Here is a 25,733-nt window from a genome sequence, read left to right on the forward strand (position 1 = left end):
GGTAAGTAATATACTGTACACCATTTCTTGTGCATATTGAGGTCTGAAGATAAATAAATGAGTTAACCTATATGTATGTGCAAGCTACAGTAAAAATTTACAGAAATATGGATTTATACTAAAATTGACATCCATGTTTCAAAATTTCTGTTGCAATTGAATGTATAATGTGTAAAGAAATGTTCTGCTACTTGTTACAGCCTCTTCTAGCACCTTAAAAAGCATAAAAGTGCTAAACTAAAATTGCAACCTAGGTAGTGCCATGTATTTAAAGGAGAAGTAAACCAGAAATAAAATCTGAAATGCAGACCCGCCCTTATTGCTTTGTATATTATTAAAGATGACCACCTGACTAATTTGGGTGCTTATTATATACAAGACATTTACATCATATATGTTTAGTTGTATGTCTGTATGTTATATGTTTAGTTGTATTTGGTAGAGATCCAGGCTCTCTGGCCTAATTTATTTATATTTCTTTACATCATTTATTCCTTTTGGTTGTAAAATACAATAGTTTCTGCCTTGTAAAGTGTTATTCATTAGTATGCAGTCTACCACTGCTTTAACTACTTTTTTTCTTATGTTTGTAGGAATGGGCTATGAATCCTGTGCCTCTGTAGTTGAAAATGTTTCAGGTTGCATGAGCAAGCTATTACATGTATTGCTAGTTTTGAAGATTTGTGTGCTGCAAATATGTCAAACCCAACTGAAAATTACAGTGGGGTTGCTTTTAATGTGTGTTTTCTTACCTAGATGTAAAACGAAATTCACAGAAAACTGTGCAAAATAAATGACAAAATATCACGGTGTGTTTTATTTAACGCCACGCGAACACCAGATTTTGCTCCATTATTTTACATTGCCTCCGGCAGAAGTCACTCTGAGAATAAAAAGTGTAAAAAATTTACACAGGATTTTACACCGTTTTTGGTGATGTGTGGTGTATCATGCCACTGTTTTTTCCACCACATAATAAATATGCCCCATAATATCTTATGTTGTATAAAGAAAGACTATAGCAAACCATTCTTATTTTTGCTCCCAAACTACTTAACTGCAAATGGTAACTGAATGCTCTCTGTATGTTTTGCAGCTTCATTATGTGCATAGTACCCCTGGAGGGTCTGGTTCAACTAACCCACCCATGGTGAGTACGGTTTATGCATACATTGGCACTCCACCAGCACAACGCCAGTTGTCCTGCCTGGTGTGGCGTCTGGGACCATCTCACTTTTTGGAGGAAGTCTTGACTTCTGCTAGTGTTGGTATCATATATGAACTTGGACCAAATTATGTTGGAAGTTTTCAAGCAGTGTGTACACCATGTAAGTGTGACTTTAATAAACTTTAATTTCTTTGTAAAATTGTACTCTAATGTATTTGTAAATGCTTACTAAATGTTTTGCTCATTTAACAAAATATCTATCCTGATAGTTGCCCTAATCATCTCATCAACACATGCTAGTTACTGGGATGATAGTTGAATATGGCATTTATTTTATGGGCCTTTTAGCTTGACTGGCTGGGGATTAACAAATTAAAGGGGACCTATAGCAGAATGAAAATGTAATATAAGATTCATCATATTGAAGTGAGAAACTTTGTAAATACAATAAACTAAATATTCTCCATCGTTTCTGAAATAATCAAGTTTATCTTCACTATCCCTCTCTCAGCATCTGTTTCTCTTTATTCTCTCTTCATGCAACAGTTGGGTGTCAGATATTCATTGACAGTTAGATCCAATATATCTTATAGGGGTGCTTCCTTTCCTAGCGGATGAATTAGAGCTCACAAAATCTAACAAAATAACTGCCTTTTACACAAATTCTGCATGTAGAGAGACAGGATTAGTATTGATTTTAATCGAGTGAGCAATAATACATCTTCCAGGAAAAAGGAGCCCCCCCTATAAGATACATTGGATCTATCTGTCAAGATAAACTTGATTATTTTAGAAACAGTACATAATTTTTAATTGCTTGTATTTAGAAAGTTTCTTATTTCAGTATAATGAAGTTTATATTACATTTTTCATTTTCACAATAGTTCCCCTTTAATCAGGAGTCAGCTAGCAAACACACCTGCCTGGATGCCAGCAATGTAGTTCCATGACTTGTCTGCTAGTTTGCTTACTGCTTTCATTATAGAAAACAAGAAATTCTTTGTCACCCAGGCGCTTAAATTGCATGTGTCAAAATATCTTAAAAAGTCTGTTAAATACAGACTTTTATAAACAAGACTCTTAAAATTATTATTTATGATTTTTTTTTCTAAGGTAAAGACTCAAAATCTGAAATTGGCAGTCTATCCCTTGTGTCACTTGTGCCAGAAGAGAAGGTTTCCTTTGGACTCTATGCACTTTCAGTATCTTCACTTACCATTGCAAGGATTCGAAAAGTTTATAATAAACTGGATAGTAAAGCCATTGCAAAACAGGTATATTGAATTTAAAAAGGGTTCAAATACACTTACAAACCTTTTTATCTGTCTGTTCGCCATTTCCTGCTAAACTAGTCAAAAAATAAAGAGGTGAACTACAGCTCAAAATTTTTTTTTCTTTTTACATGTCCGTGTTCTTGAAAGCTGCCGTTAAACAGCTTGCTGCAGCCAATTATATAAGTAACACGGATTCTTTCTTTTTAAGAAGTGGTCAAAAATGATTTCCTAATTAACAAAATTATAGTTTAAAACTGTATTTTGAACAAATATTTTTTTCCTGAGCCCTATTATTATGATCTTAATATTAATTTAATGCTACTCTTTTATTTACTCAGCTGTCCATATCATCGCATGAAAATGCCACTCCAGTGAAACTGCTGCACAACTCAGCTGGACATTTAAATGGACCTGCTCGGACAATAGGTGCTGCGCTCATTGGCTATTTGGGTAAGTCAGTATGTGTCAGGTAACTGATAAACATCCACACACATACAGTAAGGTCCAAAAGTCCAGGCCACCTTGAAGAACTACTGATTTTCTAACTTATAATAATAGCCACTGATGTCCCAATCCAGAGCTGCATCTGCCCAGCTATCTTCTGGATGAATCTGGGAAATAACTCCTAAATCATTTTGCTGGCCCTATTTCTCCTTTTAATAATTACCAATGATGGCAGGATGGTATTTCATGCTGAATTACACTGAGGTAGTGTCCTTCAGCCTCTATAAGTTATAGTAAAAGCTTTGCAGGGCTTGTTATCTCTGCAACTGCATTTTATATGTTTCAGTCCCCTCCCTCATTCCCTCATCAAGTGAACCTGTCACCCAGATACAAAAATCTGTATAATAAAAGTCCTTTTCAAATTAAACATGAAATCCCATTTCTTTTTTTATTAAAGCATTCATAGCTGTTGCAAGCTCATTTAAAAATATCAGCTGTCAATCAAATATCGTCTGCCACTCCTCTATGCCTTAGGCATAGAGGCGAGGAAGACAATTACTTTCACTTTCCATTCAGCACTGCTCTCCACACATATCTCCCTTTCTCTTTACCATTTAATTGTGTAGCCAGGGCATGGGTATGGACATAAGGTGCACAAACAAGATTTTGAGATGATTCAAGGCTTGCCACAAAATAGCTGCTGCCTGCTTGCTATAATTTTGAATTCCCAGACTGAAGGAAATAGAATTCAAATAATTTATATAGTGTAATTAAAGTTCATTTTGCTTGACTTATGTGATAAAATAGAATTTTTAATATTTTTTTTGGGTTACGGGTCCCCTTTAAACTATTGTGCTTATTGTATGAATGCACATCATTATGTATGCAGGCAGTGTTATATAAATAAGGATATACATATATAGTTAAAGACATGACCTTATGAGAGGTATAAAAGTACAGGTCATTAACTGTGAGGTGGGGGTGGTTGTGCACATTCTACACCCTGGCCCTCCAGTGACTAGTTGCACCACTATTATGATCTGTAGCATTTCCAGGTCAAGGAGCAGGGGTCTGACTTTTAAAACGACTCCTTTGCTCCCTAATCATCACCACACCCCAAGATAATTAATAGAATGGGGCAGACCCGGAAGATCAGCAGACAGGTGGAAACCGTGTCATAGTGGGTGATGATTGTCAGATGGTAAAGGCTATGGGCACACAGACTGGAGGCTCCAGCTTCTCTCAGCCTGCGTATTTTTGCAGGTTAGAAGTAGATCTGCTCTCTGTCCCTGCTCCATTGATTTGAATCTGATCAGACTAAATGTGCACACATGCAGCAAAGGTCACCACAAATATGCAAAAGGAGGGCTCTCTGGGCTGACCTCCACTTCAGTGTGTGTGTGTGTGTGTGTGTGTGTGTGTGTGTGTGCGTGCGTGCGTGCGTGCGTGCGTGCGCGCACACGTGGGCACACTTACATACATATCAAGAGATGTTGATTGTCTAAAAAAGTCTTAATTTTTGTTAGTGAAGATTATATACTCATGAAAATATTGAGTAAAAACAATTGTTTAATATAAATAATTAAGCATATTATACATGAGTACAGTTTATCAAAATGATCATACCACTCATATCCATGCAATATTGCATTTTTGTTATTGAAGATTATAAACTCATGAAAATATTGAGTAAAAACAATTGTTTAATATAAATAATTAAGCACATTATACATGAGTACAGTTTATCAAAATGATCATACCACTCATATCCATGCAATATTGCATGTGATGTAAATATAGTCATGTTATTGTACTTCTGCTATTGTATACTGTATACTTTGCTACATCTCTGTTGTTTTTCATTCAGGTGTAAGAACATTTGTCCCAAAGCCAGTGGCCACCACATTACAATACATAGGTGGTGCTGCTGCTATACTTGGCTTAGTTGCAATGGCTTCTGATGTAGAAGGACTGTATGCAGCTGTCAAGGCACTTGTTTGTGTTGTAAAGAGCAACCCACTGGCCAATAAAGAAATGGAGAGAATCAAAGGTTATCAGGTAAAAGACATCATAAAGATTCCGTGAAAGACAATTGATAATGGACGTATATTACAAAATGAAAAGCACTTTTGGTAAATGTGAAATTTTTCACATAGTTTGACCCAAAAATTATGCCCATAGATTCCAATGGGTGAAAAAAAATTTGTTGCATGTTAAAAATTTGACGCACCGCATCACGCGACATAGACTTCAATGTGTTTTGGCTAATTTTCACCATTTCATGAATTTTTGGAGAAGTGAAACGATTCAGATTCACCCATCACTAGTAAAGGTATTGAGAAACTGAGGTTTATAGTGTTGGTGGGTGAGAAACATGCATGCATATTGTACTCTTTCATAAGCTATTTTCACCTTAAATACATCGGGTTTGTGATTTTGTAAAGCATGTAGACACTGCTGACCAGATATTTAGCCAAGCGATATGCATTTTTTCCTTGTGCGGTTAGATGTCCATGTTAGATTTTACATTGTTGTTTTCTTTTCCTGTATTAAAGGCTTAGTTCAACTTCATATTATTTGTTTTGAATTACTAGTATATCATAAATTAATTTGGTTTTGTTTTACCAGTTTTCAAAACTTTGTTTTAGAATGAAGTAAGGTCCCCCCTCTCATGTATTGCATTAGCAAGCCACTTTGCTGACTAAAGAGTTAAAATGTGATACAAATGTTGCTGTAATTCCTGAACTTTTAAATTACTTGAAAATAAATATGTAATAGTTGTTCTGTAACTGAATATTAAAGTGGGGAGCATGCTGCTACATAGTAACAGCAGCTATTTAGCAGCTGTTCTTTAACAGCATTAAGTAACTCTTAGGAGAAGTGAGAACACCCAGTATGTCAAATTGGTCAAATTATAACAGTTGGTTTCCCTGCTGATCCAACTTGTGAACAGGGACAGACTGACAGACAGTTCCTCAAAATTAAAATGTTCACTTTATTACTAAATGTTTCAGACTCACAACAAAACCCTTGCACACTTATTCTAGCTAAAAGACTGATAAAGGAACTAGAAAGGATGTGGACAGCAAAGTGGTGGTAGTAGCTGTTATTTCTGTGCATAGGGCTATTTACAAAATAATCCCTCCCTTGGTCTAGCCATACCTTCAGGTTGAGTCCTCTTGATGTATTCTGCAGTTAGAGCTGCACATTCCTCGCTAAGGCAACAAAGGTTTTGGATTTCTCTAACATTTTGGCCCAGCAACACACTGCAGATTCTATTTCCTATTTCTACTAATGCAGAGAAGAAAGTAATGGAATGCAGTGGCATCAGGCCTTAGTTAAAATCGTTCATCTTTATTGCAATGAACTAAAAACATGCAGCATGGAACGCATGGTGCATTTCGAACCTCTCTACCCTTAAAGGACGTGTAAAAACCCCCAACAAAAATATAATCAGTGAACATCCTCTTTAAAATCTTTTGATACCTGCCACTCTGGTTGTTAAAAGGTTAACAGTAAGGTTGCAGCAAGTTACACTTAGAAATCCTTCTACTCCTCTAATCCACTTTGCCCCCTCCCTCGGGAATTTATTTTGGCTGTTGGTTTATGAGCATGCTCAGTTCTTCTCAGCTCAGATTACTAAACACACCCTCCAGTCTAACAGCCAATGAAGAGATAGCATTGCTGGTTCCCATAGAATTTCTGCTATAGCTATCTGATCCTATTTTTTTCTCCTAACCACCTCTCCTTAGCTCAGCTTAACCATTACAGTGCTCAACCCCAGCAGAACGTTTTATCAAAGTATGGTGTGCCATTGTAAACCTACATTCTGCATTGCATGAACTTTACAGCACACTTGTCAATGTTACGAATGATGTCAGAGGGAAAATGGCTGTCTGGTGAAAGCTGCTTTTTGTTTTAGGAAAATGTGATGGTGCTGGCAAATGGAGGGGGTAAATGCAGTACAAATGATTTGGATTGGGTGGGGAAGATATGCCTAACTTATATACATGGTAAGAAAATATAGGCTTTACATGTCCTTTAATCATGATTGCTGCAACATTCCATTACTTTCTTTTCTGCATTTGCTTTGGTTTGGAACACTAAGGGGTGTATTTATGAAAGAGTGAAGTTAGAAATAGCCACAGTCTGCTAGAGTGAAATTCCGTGAGTGAACTTCACTCTTTGATAAATATACCCCGAAGGGAAAACCGCATCCAATCGGCTGTTTGTGGGCATCGCCGGTTGGACTATGATTATGTGCGTGAGTTGATACGGTATTTGTTATATTCCTGTTTCTACTTTGGTTGCTGGGAGAATTCTTTTCTATTTCATAGAAAATCCAACAGGTGACATGTGCAAACTAAAATAATGACAAATGGGTCAATACAGTATTAATTTCCTAGAAATACAGTACAGTTCCATTTAAAATTAAGATCTAAATGTTAGACTAATTTCATCTACATTTACTTTGTGTTAGTTGTTAGCCATGTTGCTGAAGAAGAAACGGGGCCTCCTGAACAGCCATATTCTGCATCTGACCTTTTCCTTGGTGGGAACAGTTGATAGTGGCCATGAGACTTCTATTATTCCTAATTCAACAGCTTTCCAGGACCTGCTTTGTGACTTTGAGGTATGTAGTGTCAGATCAAAGCAGAATGTGAGAATAAAACTATACCCAGTGTGCATCACAGATCATGCATGAAACCCATAAAATGGCTTCTTACCTGTAAACCTGTGTTTAGACTGTTTTCCATAACATATGCTGCATTAGGAAAAATTAATCACGTTATTGACATATTTATATTTTCGACAGTATAATTACAAGTAGACCATACCAGCTATAAGCATTCGTAGTCATGATTAGGGAATGACACAAATTTACATCTGAATGGAATTGCAGTCTGCAGTATAGCAGACTCTGAACTTTGGAGTGTTGAGGAATATATTATTTTATTTTGTGTGTCATAGGTCTGGCTACATGCTCCGTATGAACTACATCTTTCACTATTTGAGCATTTTATTGAGCTTCTTACAGAATCAAGGTAGGATTATGAATTCACCTAGCAATTTTATGGTGACTGTAAATTTTTTTAGACCAAAAAATAATGTGTTTATAATAGTTTAAAAATATATTTGTGGTTGGTCATAAATTAAATTTTTTAAATACTATGTGTGTGTATGTGTGTGTGTATATATATATATAGATATAGATATAGAGATATATAGATAGATAGATAGATAGATAGATAGATAGATAGATAGATAGATAGATAGATAGATAGATAGATAGATAGATAGATAGATATATAAAGCAGTCTGGAAGTCGGCACAACTCGTATAGTAGTCACAAGTTGCCTGGGTGCAATAAGCAAAATTTTTGGTATAGCAGGAAGAAAGCTCGTGTCGGATTTATGCTCCTATAGTCCTCCAGGGATATAAGATTCTCAGCCACGATGAGTAAGTCCCTCTTGGATTTAAATAAATACTTACTCAAATCGAGCCTGGCCCCGAAGTTCCCCCTGGGCCTGACTTGAACCAAACAGATTCTTTCAGGAAATTAACCAGACAGCTTTATTTGAGGTATACATTAATACAGAGTATTACAATACAGAGTATTAAATAATAGCTCACACATCCTGAAAGCTCGTGAGGATGTTGAGGGACAATAAGCAATATAACAGATGACTATTTAACCATTTCTTCTTCCATGGGGCTGATCCAGAGGCAACCAATCATCATTCTTGTTTTAGCATAACTGTGTCACTATTTCCATCTTAGGGACAGACTCACAGCCTCAGTACAATAGCCAAATAAGGTGTAACTACTGTGTCAGCACAGTATCCAGAATGGTATCTATGCTGTAGTTTCTGAGACGATGTGTCTTGCTTGGCCTTGCACTATACTTGTGACATGAGACAACAGATGTATTCCTTGTTCTGTGCAAACATTCTACATTCTAATAACAGAATGGCCTTTAACCTTGTGCTTCTTCTACAACACAGCAATTCTGTAACTAGTGTTGTGTTCTATAATCTTTGTTCTTTGATAATAACCACTTATGGCTTAAATCTAAAACTCTGATATCTACATTACTCTGATATCTACAGCTCGCACTCTCAGGTCTTAGCAGTAAGAAAAAGTGTTTATTTAGAAAACAAAATCGACTAACGTTTCGGCAAACACTCAAGCCTTTTTGCCGAAACGTTAGTCGATCTTGTTTTCTAAATAAACACTTTTTCTTACTGCTAAGACCTGAGAGTGCGAGCTTTCTTCCTGCTATATATATATATATATATATATATATATATATATATATATATATATATATATATATATATATATATAGATCTGTTTTAATGTAACCAAATAAAATGATATTTTTATTAAATCCCAGTGTGCACTCATGCTTTTCGGATAGTTCACCAGAATTTTTTCAGTTATACTTATTATTTTCTATTTGTGATAGTTTTAATATTGAAGCTTAAAGTTACTTTTTTCACCTTATGTCTTTCTGAAACATCTCTGGGGGGGGGGGGGTCACCGACTGTATAAACTGTTCTACATTTATACTTTTAGTTGATATGTTTCTTATCTTTGGCCCTGCTAAGCAGAATCCCTGAGTTTCATTAAAGGCAGCTGTTAGTGTTGATACAATAATGATGCTAATATTCCACAGATGCTGCTGAGAAATCTATCAACAATATAGCAAGTAAATATTAAACATTTGTGTTCTGTAAAACTAGACCCTAACCAACCCCCTCCCAACCCGCAACCAGCCCGTCATTCCCCTCCCATAGTGACGACATGAAAAGGATGGGTGTGGGTGCAAGTCTATAAATTTAGGGGCTGGAAGCCAGCAGCGCTAGTTTGCAGACAAGGAGAGCAGGAGAAGAGCTCAACCCGGACCCACCCGCATACTCTTTTAGTACAAAACAAAATGTATAATATATAGCTTGCCAATAAGTACAAAGGAAGCAGAAATGGAATGCTGAAGGGGGGCAATTGGTAGTGGATGCTATGTTGGGCATTGGCTGTTTCAATAAGTATTTATGAAACTTTATGGGGAACTGAAAATAACTTTCTGCAGGGCCCAGTATAATTACGACACTGTTTACAGGGTGGGATAATTGCTTTTAATTACTTTGAATCTGTGATTATTTGTGTTGGTTCATTGTTTACTTGTAGTGAAGCTGCCAAGAATGCAAAACTGATGAGAGATTTCCAACTGATCCCTAAGCTTCTGCTGACCCTGCGAGACATGTCTCTTTCCCAGCCCACGCTTACAGCCATTAGTAATGTTTTGAGCTTTCTTCTCCAGGGCTTTCTGAACAGCAATGATTTGCTCAGGTAATCACTCCAAAAACGTTTTTTTATTTTTTTCTGAGAAATGGATCTCTTGTGTAACAGCATAATGTAGAGACCATTTGCAAACTGTCTTAGTTTGTTGAAGTTGTTTGTATACCGGAAATGTATTTTGTACTTTAAACAAAGGACAAAAGTATCATATTTTTAGTAGCTGTTAATCACTGGGAATGTTAAGGATGATGGCACACAAGAAGATTTGTCATGCACAGTTAAAAATTTGCTACAGCTGGTGACAAATCTACCGAAAAATCTTTCTCTTGCCTAGATTGGGGGACACAGGCACCATGGGGTTGGAGTTCCTGTTGCTTGGAGAATGGACACTAAGCGGTTAAAGTAGCTCCTCCTGCACTGGGCTTCATCCTCTGCCTACTTCCTTTACCCTCAGCTTTTCTTTAGTGTCCTCAGAAGGACGACGGACACTTTATGGCAGGGAGCAGTGGTGTGGATTAGAGTCAGGTGCCATGCCAGAAAAGGGCGCCCGAGTTTTCTTTCCAGATCCCCCCCAGCCAATAATCTTCTCGATGGCTGGGATGGCTCATCAACTACCAGAAGTCAGTATTCACACCTTCGCAGTGGATGGAATACCTAGGTCTGATACTGGACATGTCCATAGGGAAGGCGTTTCTCCCGAAAACCAAGGTATCTTCCTTTTCACTCTCGACTGCTAACTATTTAGAGCGAGAGGTCCATACCATTACGAGTGGCCATGAGGGCTTTGGGAACAATGGCCACGTCATTCCCGGCAGTGACCTATGCGCAACTGCACACAAGACCACTACAGAGACTAGTCCTACAACATCAGAGAAGGATCCACAGGGAGCTGGATCGCAGGATACTTGTAACGGATCCGGTTCGGGAGTCAATGACATGGTGGCTGCTACCAGTGACGCTTCTTTCGGGGAGACTTTTTCCCAACCAATCCTGGATGGTCATAACAACAGACGCAAGTCTATAAGGCTGGGGAGGAGTCCTAGGAGACCACACGGTACAGGGCAAATGGAACCTAGGAGAAAGGCCACTCCCCATCAACATCCTAGAACTAAGGGCGATCTGCCTTTTGCTGACTCATTAAACAGACATCCTAAACAGTCAACCGGTTGGAGTACAATCGGACAACATAACTGCAGTATCCTACATAAACCACCAAGGAGGAACAAGAAGCCTCTTGCAGAGGCACAGAGGATTCTGAGCAGAAAGGAATGTACCAGCTATCTCAGCAGTACACATTCCAGGAGTAGACAACTGGATAGCAGACTTCCTCAGTTGTGAGACATTGAATCAGGGCGAATGAAGTCTGCATCCGGAAGTTTTTCAACAAATAGTGGCACGTTGGGGCATGCCAGAGGTGGACTTGATGGCATCCCATTACAACAACAAGCTAGAAAGATTCATGGCAAGAAGCAAAGACCCAATGGCAATGTCAGTAGACACGTTAGTGGCGCCATGGCCATTTTGACCAGGTATACATGTTCCCATGGCTGGCACTGATCTCAAGAGTCATCAGAAGGATAAGGGAGGACGGTGCTGAAACAATACTGATAGCTTCATTCTGGCTACGCAGGTCTTGGTTCACGGAAATAGTCAGACTGGCAGCCGACGCTCCCTTCCACCTTCCAATCAAGAGAGATCTGTTATCACAGGGGCTGATCGTCCACCAGAGTTCTCCACGGCTGGGTTTAACGGCGTGGCTCTTAAGGCCCTGATACTCACCATATCAGGGGTTCCGAGGAAGGCCATATCTCTTACTAAAAGCTAGAAAGCTAGTATCAGCACACATTTATCAGAGGGTGTGGAATACCTTCATATCTTGGTGTGAGAACAATTCCAGGGACCCACTGGTCGTGAATGAGGGCAACCTACTCTTTTTCTCCAGGAGGACTTAGATAAGGGCTTAGCTCTTAGTTCTCTAAAAGTCCACTTGTGAGCTCTGTCCATTCTCTTCCAACAACAGCTGGCTGTGCGACAAAATATCAAGACGTTCCTACAGGGTTCCCCCGAGACAGGTCCCACCATACCATCACCCAATCCCTCCATGGGATCTAAATCTTGTTCTATATTCCATATTATCATATAAGTTCCATATTAATCAGGACATAGTAGTTCTTTTCTGTCCAAATCCCAAGATGCCACTGGAACCTAAACTGCACACGTTGGATGTAGTTTGCACGCTACAGACATACATTTCAACTACTAAGGATATAAGAAGAGTGGAAAATCTGTTCATCCTACCGGAGGGTCCTACCAAGGGCTTTCGTGTTTTATAGGCCATGATGTCAAGATGGATCAAGTCAGCCATCCTCCGAGCTTACACAGTCAGGGGTAAGCCTCCACCCTTTCGGAATTTGAGCTCACTCTACCAGAGCCCTCAGCACTTCTTGGGCAGTACACCACCAGGCTTCCACTGAACAGGTTTGTAGGGCTGCAGTGTGGTCTTCTGTCCACACATTCTCCAGGTTCTACAAGATACATACACTCTCCTCAGCAGAAGCGAGCTTCGGGAGGAAGGTGTTACAGGCCGTGATTTCCTGAGCACCTGGGATTACGTCCCGCCCTCATGGGTAGCTTTGGGACGTCCCCATGGTGCCTGTGTCCCCCCAATCTAGGCAAGAGAAAGATAGATTTTATACTTGCCGTTAAATCCTTTTCTCTTGTCCTACATTGGGGGACACAGGCCTTCTCTCCCTGTATTATTCAGTTCCTATTCAATTAATTCAATTAACTCAAGTGAATCAGTTAATCTTAGGTCCAGGTTGGACTATAGTTTTCTTTGTGAAGCTCGCGCAGAGCCTGTAGGAGTACTATATATATTTTTGTGTATATATATATATATATGTTTGTTTTTGCTCCTGACGAAGATCCCTGTGGGGGATCGAAACATTGAGGCTTAATAATAAAACATTTTTTTTGTTTTTTCACTAAAACCCTGTGAGTGCCGCAATCCTTTTTCACTATATATATATATATATATATATATATATATATATATATATATATATATATATATATATATATATATATATATATATATATATATATATATATAGTCGTTTCCACTATTTCTTGAGAATCCAGATACGGTGAAACTGGCTGTTTTTCTGCAATACTCAACGGGGACACTCTTGAGGAAGGGCGAGTGAGTTCCCGAAACGTCATTGTTGGCTCTCCGTACAGACGAGTATAAATTCAAGCCTGTCATTTTAAGTTTTTTATAACGAGACAATAAATGCTATGTTTTAATTAACATCTTGGAGTGCGACTCTGCTGGATTAAATATGATATATGTGGAATGACTCACCACTTAAGAGATACGCACCCAAAATTTAGGGCTGACTACATACCTCCCAGCATTTTGGAAATAAAGAGAACAAAAAAAGTTGGCAAGCGTAGGCGCAGCGAATTTTTTCGACCACGCCCATTTTTGTGGCCACACTCCCTTACCATGTTCATTTTGCAAAATTTGCCAGGTAATGAAAGTTTGAACATATTTCTGTGTTTTATTCCTGTTCACAGTTTTGCTAATGAAGGTGAATTGTTGTGAATTGTTTAAGCTGTGAGTCTAACATTTCCCAAAGGACCTGTTATCTTATATTACAACTGCTTATTTGCTTATCTAGAAAGTTTACAAAAGTTTCTTATCTTCTGCTCTGTTCTGGGCTCTCTGCCAAAAGCCAGTTAAGTTAGGAACTTTGTTCCTTTTTCTGGCTGTTCAGTGCAGAGAAAAACAGGTCTATTATAGCGTTATTGCTGGACTTCAAACAGATAAGTGATACTTCATGTTGCAAATGACGCTATACTTTGTTACATTTTAAACAAGCTAATAAATGCTATGTTTTAACTACGGAGTGCGATCTGGTTGGATAGATATTGTATGAGAGCGGAATCACTCACCGCTGTTCGGATTAGCACCCTGCTTACTTTGTAAGTCCCTTGGATTGTGTGTGTATATATTTATATATATATATATATATATATATATATATATATATGTATATATATATATATATATATATATATATATATATATATATATATATATATATATATATATATATATATATATATCGTAACGGGGAAGGGGTTCCTCTTCTGTTTATGTTTGTCCTTCCTTCTTTGTCCTGAAAACTGAGGTTAGAGGAAGTAGGCAGGTTATGAAGCCCAGTGCAGGAGGAGGAGCTACTTTAACCTCTTAGTGTCCATTCTCCAAGCAACAGGAACTTCATCCCCATGGTGCCTGTGTCCCCAAATGTAGGACAAGAGAAAATGATTTAATGATTAGTATAAAATCTATCTTTTCATGTGATATGGAGATTGTCACAAATAAAACCCATTACTCACAGTAGTCTGGATAAACTCTGGGAATGCAGGCAACAAATCTGCCTGTGTGCCATAACCCTAAATGTTCTCACTGTTAAAGTAATGTGTTTTGTCAATGTGGATAATAATTCAAACTTTCTAATTTTGCTTGTATAGGTTTGGTCAGTTTATCTCATCAACCTTGCCTACCTTTGCTGTATGTGAGAAATTTGTGGTTATGGAAGTAAATAATGAAGAGAAACTAGAGCCAGGTATTTTTAATGTCATTTTTTTATTGTTTTCATGTTTTTGAGAGAAAACTGTTTTCTATCTATTTATTTATTAATTGTTCAATTTGTAGACACCTGTAAAATTGTTCACTTTCAGGTCCTCTGTCTGTATGATGTTATGATAGTGTTTTTCTGGGTCATTGTTTTAAAGTGTTCGTATCCTGTTTGGTTTTGGACTGATTGGCCAGCAGGCTGATTACATACTGTACCATAAAGGGTGCCATACAGATATTGGCAAACTTTGTATTGTTCTGGCCAGACAGCCAAAAAGATCAAAATGTCTGGAAATGCAGAGAAACTGTGGCTCCTCTTCACTCAGTCATCTACTGATCTTCTCACCATACACTGGCTGAAAATGTGCATTTCAAACCTGCCCAGTGGACAAAATGACTGATATCCTTGCCTACCACTACCAGAATACACATAAAAAAATGTATCAGTACTCATATGGCAGCTTTAGTATGTTGCAATTATCCCTTGAGAAAAATGAGCTAATTAGTAGCAAGTTTTTAAAAAGCCCACTTTTGTGGGAAGGCCATAAAGGTCAGGGCGTAGAGTGCCAGAAAAAAAAAGGATGTCATGTCACCCAGATGTAGTGGCCTCTGGAGCACCGATGACTGGATGCAGAGCGTATGACCGATGCTTTATCTCTCATGTGATGAACCCCCAGTGGCAGGTAGAGAAATAACTAAAGAGTGAATAGACATGCATGTACAGTAGACGAGTCTTGGGTTGTTGGATGGGCATCGAGTTATGGCTGGCCTACATGCAGCAAGTTGAGAAAATTTAGCCTGATATTTAAAAAGCAGAAAATCAAATAAAGCACTGTTGTTCCAAAGCATTAAAAAACACTAGTATTTTTTTATTGTAATAAAAGAAAAATATACAATCAATAAAATTGGTATTTTACAATGCATGGCCACATAAATTATGTCCTTATAAATGGCATGTTGTGAGACTGCACACTATGCTAGTACTGTCACAGTAGTATCCATAGCAGTGATGACAAGCAGAGTAAGAATAGAGTATGAAGTTTCCTGATTTATGAAGGAATTCCAAGCCTCTATGAAAGCCAACTTCTGGCTTTCTGTAATCTATCCCCCTGCTACTTTAAATTTTATATACAGTATGCTAGCTCTGTCCATGTTTATTGAACCTTTAATAAGGCTGCAAGGTCCAGTAGATAGTTATGTTTGGTTTAGAAATCTTAAACTCATTAGGCTCATTTGCTTTTTACTTAAAGGGAATGTCAACCCAAAAAAGTATTTTTTGCCCAACAAAAGAAAACATAATTCTAAACATATATGCGATATACATTCATTGCAATATGTATATGGTTTTTAAGTTATTTATATATAATTTGCTATTAAATGCAGCGTTGGTCCCTGTCTATTCTGTGCCCTGGTTGCTCAGATTGTTGATACAATGTAAGACAAGCCAGCTGATTAACGGACCTGTATTTGCTGGGGAACTAAGAGTTTTGCAACTTTGTTTAAAAAGTAGTAACTGGGAGTTAAGCAAATGCTGCTCTCAGCAGCAGTTGTTCTTACAAATACATTTTAAAAGCACTAAACATTTTTAATAAATTTATATTAGAAAGTTGCTTAGAATTATGTTTTCTTTTATAAATTTTTATTTCGGGGTTGATTATTTTACTGAAATACAAATCCTACATTGGATTTTATCAGGTTAGATGAGACTTAGGGGCATATTATCAAGGGTCCAATTTCAAGTTTATGGGAGTTTCTAAAAACTCCCATCAACTCCCATAAACTCGAAATTCAAAACAAAATCGATCAATCGAAATTTATTAAAAAAAATAATTGAGCTGAAAATTTGAATCAAATTCGATTCAAGGTTTTTCACCCAAAATAATTTTTTTTTAAATGTCCACCAAATGACTCCAAATTGATTGTAGGAGGTCCCCCTTAGGCTAAAACGCCAATTTGGCAGGTTTTAGATGGTAAATAGCCGAATTCTTAAAGGGACAGTATATGATAAATTACAAAATCCGAATTTTGAATTTTTTTAAAATTCGAATGGAATTTGAATTTAAAAAGTCAAATTTTCAATGCGACCCTTGATAAATCTGCCCTTTAATGTCAGATGAGCCAAAATTTTCAAATATACCCACAGATTCTCAACTGGACAGGGATCAAAGCTTTGACTAGGCCATTTTGTATTGTCCATTACTTCTATTTTAATAAGATGCTTAGATCCCGCTGATAAAAAAACAGCAAAACATCACATGCTACTGCCACTATATTTCACTGTAGGTCAAGGTAAGCTGCTTGCCTCTTGCTTAATTGAAATAGTTACCAGCAATTATCTCCAGTCCTGAGGGGTCCCTCTCTTGAAAATAGAAATGAGCATTTTTTGTCCAAGAAGCACTAGTAACAGAAGTGTCTAGTGGTTGCTATTTAAATTGGAAAGAGGCTCAGGCAGTGTGGGAGTTATCTACCAGATGATGTACACTAAGGGACATATTTATCAAGGGTCGAATTTGAAAAACTTCAAAATTCAAAAAGACCAACCAAAATTAAGTTTTTTTGGCCAAATTGGTCCGTTTTTGATCGAATAGGTCAGTATCCGGCTGAATTCTAGTCATACAAATCAAATTAATAGCGCATTAGATCGAATTCGAAGTCCACCAATTGACTACAAATAGGTTATAGGAGGTCTCCCATAGGCTAAAACAGCAATTCGGCAGGTTTTAGATGGCGAATGGTCGAAGTTGAATTTTTAGAGACAGTACATGATAAATTTCGATATTCGAATTTTGTAATTTTTTTCCAAATTCAAATCGAATTTGGACTATTCCCTAGTCAAGGTAAACAAAAATAGTTGAAATTCTAATTTTTTTAATTCGAAAATTCACCTCGACCTTTGATAAATCTGCCCCTAAGAGAATTCACTCTATGTGACATGAACATAACATAAGTATAGCAGTGAAATTTGTGTTGCTCATTTTGCTGGTGGGGCAGAGTAGGCAAGTGTGGGCAAAGAGAAGAGGGGTCTGTGCATCTGATTCTAGTTATTCCTTTTCATGATCATTGAATATTTGTATAGTATGTAATGTACTCCTTAATAATTACTTAATGCAGTATGTGGCTACTTTGCAGAGAGGTTTGACTAAATTGGAGTACTGGGCAGCAAACTGGCAAATAAGTTTCAATGTTGATAAATGCAAGAATATGCACTTGTGTGGAAATAACATAATAAATTACTAAAAAATAAATAAAAATAGATAAATAGCATAATAAATAACAAAATAACATAATTATTCTCTAAATGAAATTACACAAATATTTGCTAACCCTCAGTGTTAGATCTGCTCTATTTTGAGGTGCCAGGCTAATGACTTGAGGCAGACTGATCTTTAAATAAGTGGTATTTATTTACAAAGGAACTAAAAGGTATAACATAAAAAGGGAACTAACTAACATGGAGGGAGGTAGAAAGGGATAGGGAAGGATGCAATGGAAGGGAGTGGAAAGTGACTAACTAATAAAGTATTTACAATGCTCTTTATATACACATAAGGAAGACCATTCAAACAAACATACTACCCTGTTCCCAAAACAGCCACACCCAAAAGACAGTCCCAGCCAATCAGGCCGATGTTAGCTTTTCTTGAAGATGGTTCAACTCTTCTTAGATAGACAAGGGACTGAAATCAAGTTAGGATGCACTGTGAAAGAAATCCCATAACCCAATGCTCCAGGTGTCCCTTTGTTGATCCAGCAGAGTGTCATTCCCTTGGGAACTCTTGCTATCCCTGCACCCACACCAGTATGTCCAGTAATTTGCATCTCTTTGATATGGACATTACTGTAGCTACAAGGATTGTTTTATGGCAGGATGACTGTTGTCCAGGCTTGCACCTTCACAGTTGCCATTGATGAAAAGGCAGATATCTGTTAACCCATTGCGTGTATGGGCTTATTGTTGAATATCCAAAATTCAGTACTACACTCAGGTATAGGTATAAATTAACACAGAGTACTCTGACATTAATGCCTACTTTTCTGTCTTTTGTAAGGAGCAGATGATGATTTTGGAGGACTTGTATCTGCTAACCTGATCATTTTAAGGAACAGACTTTTAGATGTGCTCCTTAAACTCTTGTATACTTCCAAAGAAAAAAACGCTGTGAATCTGCAGTGAGTATTGGGTGGGGGACAATTTTGTCGGATATTACTTTGAAAGAAAAGTAATGTACATCTGTTGAATCTAGCCAATACCCTCATCATATAGTATTGACTATGATGATTAGTGCTAAAAAGCTGTATTGCAGCTTTACCTTATACTATGAGACTATATTAGGTCTTTATAAGGTATATTTTTAAGAGAAAATAAGCCATATTTAAACCCTATTTACAGGGCAACTATAACACCTTTATAAAGAAACCGTTTCTACTTGCCTCTAATTGCTAATATTTTAGGCAAGTGTTAGTTTTCTTGTATGGTATACCTTTTTGATAATAACATACCATTGAGTTGAATGTAACCTATTTTCTGTATCTGCATATTATTTGCTGTCATATTGATTTTATTTGTTTAATGTGAAAATCAAATAAAATATTTAAACTGAAAAATTATTTTTGTCACACAAATCTGTATGATAAACAATTTTGGTAAGTATAATCATGGAAGAGTTTCGGAGACTGTCTACTGCAGTGTGTATATGCCATATGAATCCTCTTGAGATATATAAACACGTTCAATTGCAAGTTCCATTCTAGCAAATGTTAAACAACTGTTGTGCCTACCAGTGGCCGTATTATAAATTGATAATTCAATTCATGAAAGTCCACAGACAAAACAGACATAACATAATGGTTACTCACAGATGAAGTACCAGTTCCCATAGTTTATTAAACAACCATATCTACTTTAGCATTAGGCTTTTAAATGTGTTGTAACTTATTTTTGATTCAATGTTATAACTGTGCAATGTTTTAAAGTACATTCCTCTTTTTTTAATTTTATTTTTATTAAGAGCCTGTGAAGAGCTGATAAAGATTCTTGGTTTTGATTGGGTCATCATGTTTATGGAAGAGCACTTGCATTCTACCACCGTCACTGCAGCCATGAGGATCCTTGTGGTGCTGCTTAGTAACCCATCTATTCTTCTTCGCTTTAAAGAAGGCGTAACTGGAGGAGGGTGGCTTGACCAAACAGATTCTGTCTTGACCAATAAGATAGGCACTGTACTAGGTAAAACTGTTAATAAAATTACTTTGATAATTAGTACATTCCTAGCTTTGTATTAAAATAAACAACGTGCTAGTGGAAACACAGGAATGAAAAGCTAGAGTTTACTTATTTGTAGTTTTATTTGTAGTCTTGACAAAGCTCCTACTGCAGTGAGGTTGTGCCCTACCAGGGGATGTTGTGTTGTCAGATGATAACTTGAACAAGCATAATATCCAAGTCTACTGTGATATTAAGGACTACAGTTGGTTAATATAGGTATTGGTATATATGAGTGTATAGATACACCTGTATATGTATATAAGTTCCTTCTTTGATGCACAATTCAGGTATCAAATGGAATCATACTTACCTGGCCATTTTTACTGTTTATAGCCCTGCCACACTTCTCCCATCAGAAGTACCCTCCCCCAAAGCTTTAAAAGTCCAACCCCACCCACAATCTGCTATCTAGTGACACGCTTCTACAATCTACTGAAAAGGGGATGGGAATCTGATGAAAGTATGACATGGCATTGGACTGCAAAAATGTCATCTTATTATAGCTGTGATATGAGTTAGGAGCAGACCCTTTGTTAACTACATAAAGAGAATTAAATTGATTTTACTTTTAGGATTAGTATAATGATTTTGTTTTTTTCTTTAAATAGTTTTAATCATTAGATGAATACTGCATATATCAAAATTACTATTGCCAATTACCATTAATAATAATTTTTTATCTTAGGGTTTAATGTGGGAAGAAGTGCTGGCGGCAGATCAACACTCAGGGAAATTAATCGTGAAGCTTGTCATTTTCCTGGCTTCTCCATTCTTCAGTCTCTTCTCCCTAAGCACACGAATGTCCCTGCACTGTATTTCCTGCTTATGACACTTTTTCTGCAGCAGCCAGTCACTGAACTGCCTGAGAACTTACAGGTCAGTGCACCTGTCGTCAGCAGCCGAAGTAACCGTGGTTGCCAGGTAGGAATTAGCCAGTAAGACATGCATCTTTTTTCCCCTCCTAACTAAAGTTAGTTCTCAAAAATAACATTAAGCCACGACATTGTAATATGTCCTAAAATTAACTGGGTTTGGCAAAAGATAATCAATATATTAGAGAATCTTCAGTTTCACATGGCAATATATCTCAAATACAATTGTCAAAACTCACGACTTTTCTACAGTATATAATAGTACATAAACATATTTCTAAAGATTAACAGAAGAGATAATGCGTTCTGTAGGGAAAGTGTTTTTTTCCCAGGAATTTATGGAAATATTACAAATAAATATAGCTCTCAGAAACCACTTGATAACATTTTTAACAGATGTTAATGTTTTCAGCCTTCCCTATGTATCACTTCTCACTCCACATTCATGAAATTATTTTTATACCTTAATCATCGTTAAATGTTGCTTAAGATTAGAATTATTTCTAACTGCCAGTTATTTATTCACGAACAGAGCTACAGAGCTCATTCTTCAGCCTGTTCATTCTAGAAATCCAAACTGTAACAATTATCGTAGGAATTCTTGAAGGGGTGGTTCACCATTTAATTCATATTCATAGTCCTTATTCAAATCAGTGCATGGTTGGTAGGGTAATTTGATCCAAAAATTGCAACTGGAGAGCTGCTGAAAAAAAGCTAAATAACTCAAAAACTGCAAATAATAAAAATTAAAAACAATAGTAACTTGTCTCAGAATATCATGCTCTACATCATACCTAAGTTAGGTCAATAGGTGAGCAACCTCTTTAACCCTTTCACTGCCAGCCAATTTGGCTGAATTGGTAAGTTTATTGCCAGACTCTTTTTGAACATTTTGTACTCTTTCACTTTAAGGGCCTTTCCTGGGGGGTCTTTTAGTTTACCCAGGAAAACAATATATTGTTTTTTTTTTTTGGGACAACCTGAGCTTTCAAAACATGCTAGAATTTTGGTGCAATTCCACTTCTGTAAAAAAATATAGGCTTCCAAGGGGGTTATGTAATAAAAGGCACTAAGTTTGCCCAGGGGCAGTAACCCATAGCAACCAATCAGCAGGAAGCATTTACTGGTCACATGTTTAAATGCAAACATTTTATTGGTTGCTATGGTTTACTGCTCCTGGGCAGACTTACAGGGGAATGTAATAAAAGTCGCAAAGAGCAAAACAATTCGCACCAATAAGACTAAAAATCCACATCTCGCAATGTAATATTGTTCCTTAAACTGTTATTGCATTGCGAATTTTAATTGCGCATTGCGAATTTTAATTGCGCACTCATAAGAAGTGCTTGAAGGTGTCGTAATCTTTTGGAGCAAACATAACGACTTTTTCAGTAAGAAGTTTTATTACATTGACTGCGCATTGGCGCAAACTATAAAATTCGCAAACGGTCTTTCACTGTCGGAAGTGGTCGCTAAACAGTTTCCGGGCTCGCAAAAGCTATATTAAATTCGCACAAAGCAAAATTTGTTCGCACAAAGGCATAACTTTTCGCATTGCGAATAGTTTTTCCATTAGCGATTTTTATTACATTCCCCCATTAATGCCTTATATTACATATATGGTAAAGTGTCAAATAAAATGAAAAAAAAAATCATGTTTTACCCTAGAAAACTAACCATTATTAGAAAGTTTACCCATTTTTTATTCAATCTGGAGAATCAAAAATGGGTAAATATATCTATGTACTCCAAACTACCAAGTTGCAATTCTTTCCTAAAGTTTTATTAGAAATTTGTGATTTTTTTTTAAAAATTACCTCAAAGCTTCCAATCTACAGAATCATATCTCACACACATCATTAGGTACTACTTAAATATGAATGCCAGGAGTCCCCTGAACAGTTTGATGCCCAATATGTATCGGTTTGCCTTAGTATACTGCATATAGGGGGCACAAAGTATAGGCACCCTATTCAGGCTTAAAGTTTTGTAATTCCAGATACTGCAAAATCAACACATTTACATCATTTGGGGGGAGTTGCAAACCTTTCCTAAATTTGGTGATTTTGGTGGCATGTCCTGAAAACTTTCACCCTGCAGCATCTTATTTCCCACATACTATTAGGTATCAAGATAAATCACCCCAAATATGAAAACATGGGGTCCGCTGAATAGTTTTATGTCAATATGTATGTTTTTCTTAGCACGTGGCATATAGGGGCCCCAAAATGAAGACCCCTATATGATCTGTCATTTCAGGCACTGCAAAATCAACACATTTATATCATTGTGGGGTGTCAAAGGTAGAAGTATGTTCACCCCAGAAAACCATATATTTTCGGAAAGTACACATTCCCCCAAATCCAAATTGGGTATGCATGTATTTCTCCTCCAAAGCACCAAGCCACAAACCTTTCCTAAATTTGGTGATTTTGGTGACATTTCCAAAAATCACCTCAAAACTTCTACCCTACATCTTATCTCCCACATACTATTAGGTATCAAGATAAATCACCCCAAGTATGAAAGCCTGGGGTCCACTGAACAGTTTAGCTACACTAAATAAAACATGATGAACAACAATGCAAGCATAAAACTGCAATAAAATCAAAAAATAAAATCAGGTAAATCTTTGAAATAACAAAATAACTGATCAGACAGTGTGGTTAATGGTCAGAGTGCTTGATCCAATAGTCACACTGTGAATTCTACAGTTTTTAGGGAAAAAACAAGAGGCAAAATTATAAAATGAAAATCTATAAAATGTCTGTGTGAATGTGTGTGTATAGGAGTATGTGAGTGTGTATAGATATGTGAAAAAGTGTGCATAAAAACAAGCATGAAAAGAAAAAGAATAAAGCTTTAGTAAAATGTGTATTGTGAATGTGTACATGTACAGTGGTGTGAAAAACTATTTGCCCCCTTCCTGATTTCTTATTCTTTTGCATGTTTGTCACACAAAATGTTTCTGATCATCAAACACATTTAACTATTAGTCAAAGATAACACAAGTAAACACAAAATGCAGTTTTTAAATGAGGGTTTTTATTATTTAGGGAGAAAAGAAATCCAAACCTGTGTGAAAAAGTAATTGCCCCCTGAACCTAATAACTGGTTGGGCCACCCTTAGCAGCAATAACTGCAATCAAGCGTTTGCGATAACTTGCAACGAGTCTTTTACAGCGCTCTGGAGGAATTTTGGCCCACTCATCTTTGCAGAATTGTTGTAATTCAGCTTTATTTGAGGGTTTTCTAGCATGAACCGCCTTTTTAAGGTCATGCCACAACATCTCAATAGGATTCAGGTCAGGACTTTGACTAGGCCACTCCAAAGTCTTCATTTTGTTTTTCTTCAGCCATTCAGAGGTGGATTTGCTGGTGTGTTTTGGGTCATTGTCCTGCTGCAGCACCCAAGATCGCTTCAGCTTGAGTTGACAAACAGATGGCCGGACATTCTCCTTCAGGATTTTTTGGTAGACAGTAGAATTCATGGTTCCATCTATCACAGCATGTCTTCCAGGTCCTGAAGCAGCAAAACAACCCCAAACCATCACACTAAAACCACCATATTTTACTGTTGGTATGATGTTCTTTTTCTGAAATGCTGTGTTACTTTTACGCCAGATGTAACGGGATGCGCACCTTCCAAAAAGTTCAACTTTTGTCTCGTCGGTCCACAAGGTATTTTCCCAAAAGTCTTGGCAATCATTGAGATGTTTTTTAGCATAATTGAGACGAGCCTTAATGTTCTTTTTGCTTAAAAGTGGTTTGCGCCTTGGAAATCTGCCATGCAGGCCGTTTTTGCCCAGTCTCTTTCTTATGGTGGAGTCGTGAACACTGACCTTAATTGAGGCAAGTGAGGCCTGCAGTTCTTTAGATGTTGTCCTGGGGTCTTTTGTGGCCTCTCGGATGAGTTGTCTCTGCGCTCTTGGGGTAATTTTGGTCGGCCGGCCACTCCTGGGAAGGTTCACCACTGTTCCATGTTTTTGCCATTTGTGGATAATGGCTCTCACTGTGGTTCGCTGGAGTCCCAAAGCTTTAGAAATGGCTTTATAACCTTTGAAATTGAACTCAGGTGTGATAAACCACAGTTAAGTTATTTTTTAACAAGGGAGGCAATCACTTTTTCACACAGGCCCATGTAGATTTGGAGGTTTTTTTCTCCCTTAATAACGTAAACCTTCATTTAAAAACTGCATTTTGTGTTCAATTATGTTATCTTTGACTAATAGTTAACGGTTTTTGATGAGCAGAAACATTTAAGTGTGACAAACATGCAAAAGAATAAGAAATCGGGAAGGGGGCAAATAGTTTTTCACACCACTGTATGTGTGTGTGTGTAAATGTGTGCATAAGGGTTAAAAAAAAAGGCTACTTACTGTTCTGAAGTCCAGGAGGGTCCTTGTCAGCCATGGGGGGTCCTAAAGCAGGATGGAAGAGGCAGAGAGGAGACGCAGAAGACGTGCAGACACATGTCTGAATAATCGCAGGACCCACATGGCCTCCCCTTCTGCTTGTTGCCTAAGAAGCACACCGGAGCCCTCTGCAGAAGCGGCAAGCGCTGCTAGTGCAGCGGGGAGCCCTTTCCAGCCAGGAACATAGGTACTACGTGCTTGGAAGTTGGGGCTTTTCCCTGCAAGATAGTTGTACCTACATTCTTGGCAGGTAAAGGGTTAACTAAGTCTAGTGTATAGGTTTTTTTTTTTTTTTTAATAATAAAGATGTTTAGCTGCACATCATTCACATTTTATTTTATTTTCCACCA

General features: G+C 37.3%; 1 protein-coding gene across 10 annotated transcripts in view; it reads left to right on the top strand.

Moving 5' to 3' along the window:
* Nucleotides 1-25,733, top strand: part of LOC108711543 (WD repeat and FYVE domain-containing protein 3) — a 244,162-nt gene that overhangs the window by 127,951 nt on the left and 90,478 nt on the right. For 8 of the 10 annotated variants that reach the window (XM_041591303.1, XM_041591310.1, XM_041591320.1 and 5 more), the window contains 11 exons: nucleotides 1,097-1,328; nucleotides 2,282-2,442; nucleotides 2,781-2,892; nucleotides 4,754-4,944; nucleotides 7,367-7,519; nucleotides 7,858-7,931; nucleotides 10,075-10,236; nucleotides 14,725-14,819; nucleotides 18,880-19,000; nucleotides 19,840-20,057; nucleotides 20,782-21,017. In XM_041591303.1, the coding sequence (XP_041447237.1) occupies nucleotides 1,097-1,328; nucleotides 2,282-2,442; nucleotides 2,781-2,892; nucleotides 4,754-4,944; nucleotides 7,367-7,519; nucleotides 7,858-7,931; nucleotides 10,075-10,236; nucleotides 14,725-14,819; nucleotides 18,880-19,000; nucleotides 19,840-20,057; nucleotides 20,782-21,017 (1,755 nt within the window). The remainder of the gene's footprint in view (nucleotides 1-1,096; nucleotides 1,329-2,281; nucleotides 2,443-2,780; nucleotides 2,893-4,753; nucleotides 4,945-7,366; nucleotides 7,520-7,857; nucleotides 7,932-10,074; nucleotides 10,237-14,724; nucleotides 14,820-18,879; nucleotides 19,001-19,839; nucleotides 20,058-20,781; nucleotides 21,018-25,733) is intronic. The other 2 variants (XM_041591313.1, XM_041591311.1) reach the window with 2 other exon arrangements.

The sequence above is a fragment of the Xenopus laevis genome, chromosome 1L, assembly GCF_017654675.1.
Source record: "Xenopus laevis strain J_2021 chromosome 1L, Xenopus_laevis_v10.1, whole genome shotgun sequence".
NCBI lineage: Eukaryota > Metazoa > Chordata > Amphibia > Anura > Pipidae > Xenopus > Xenopus laevis.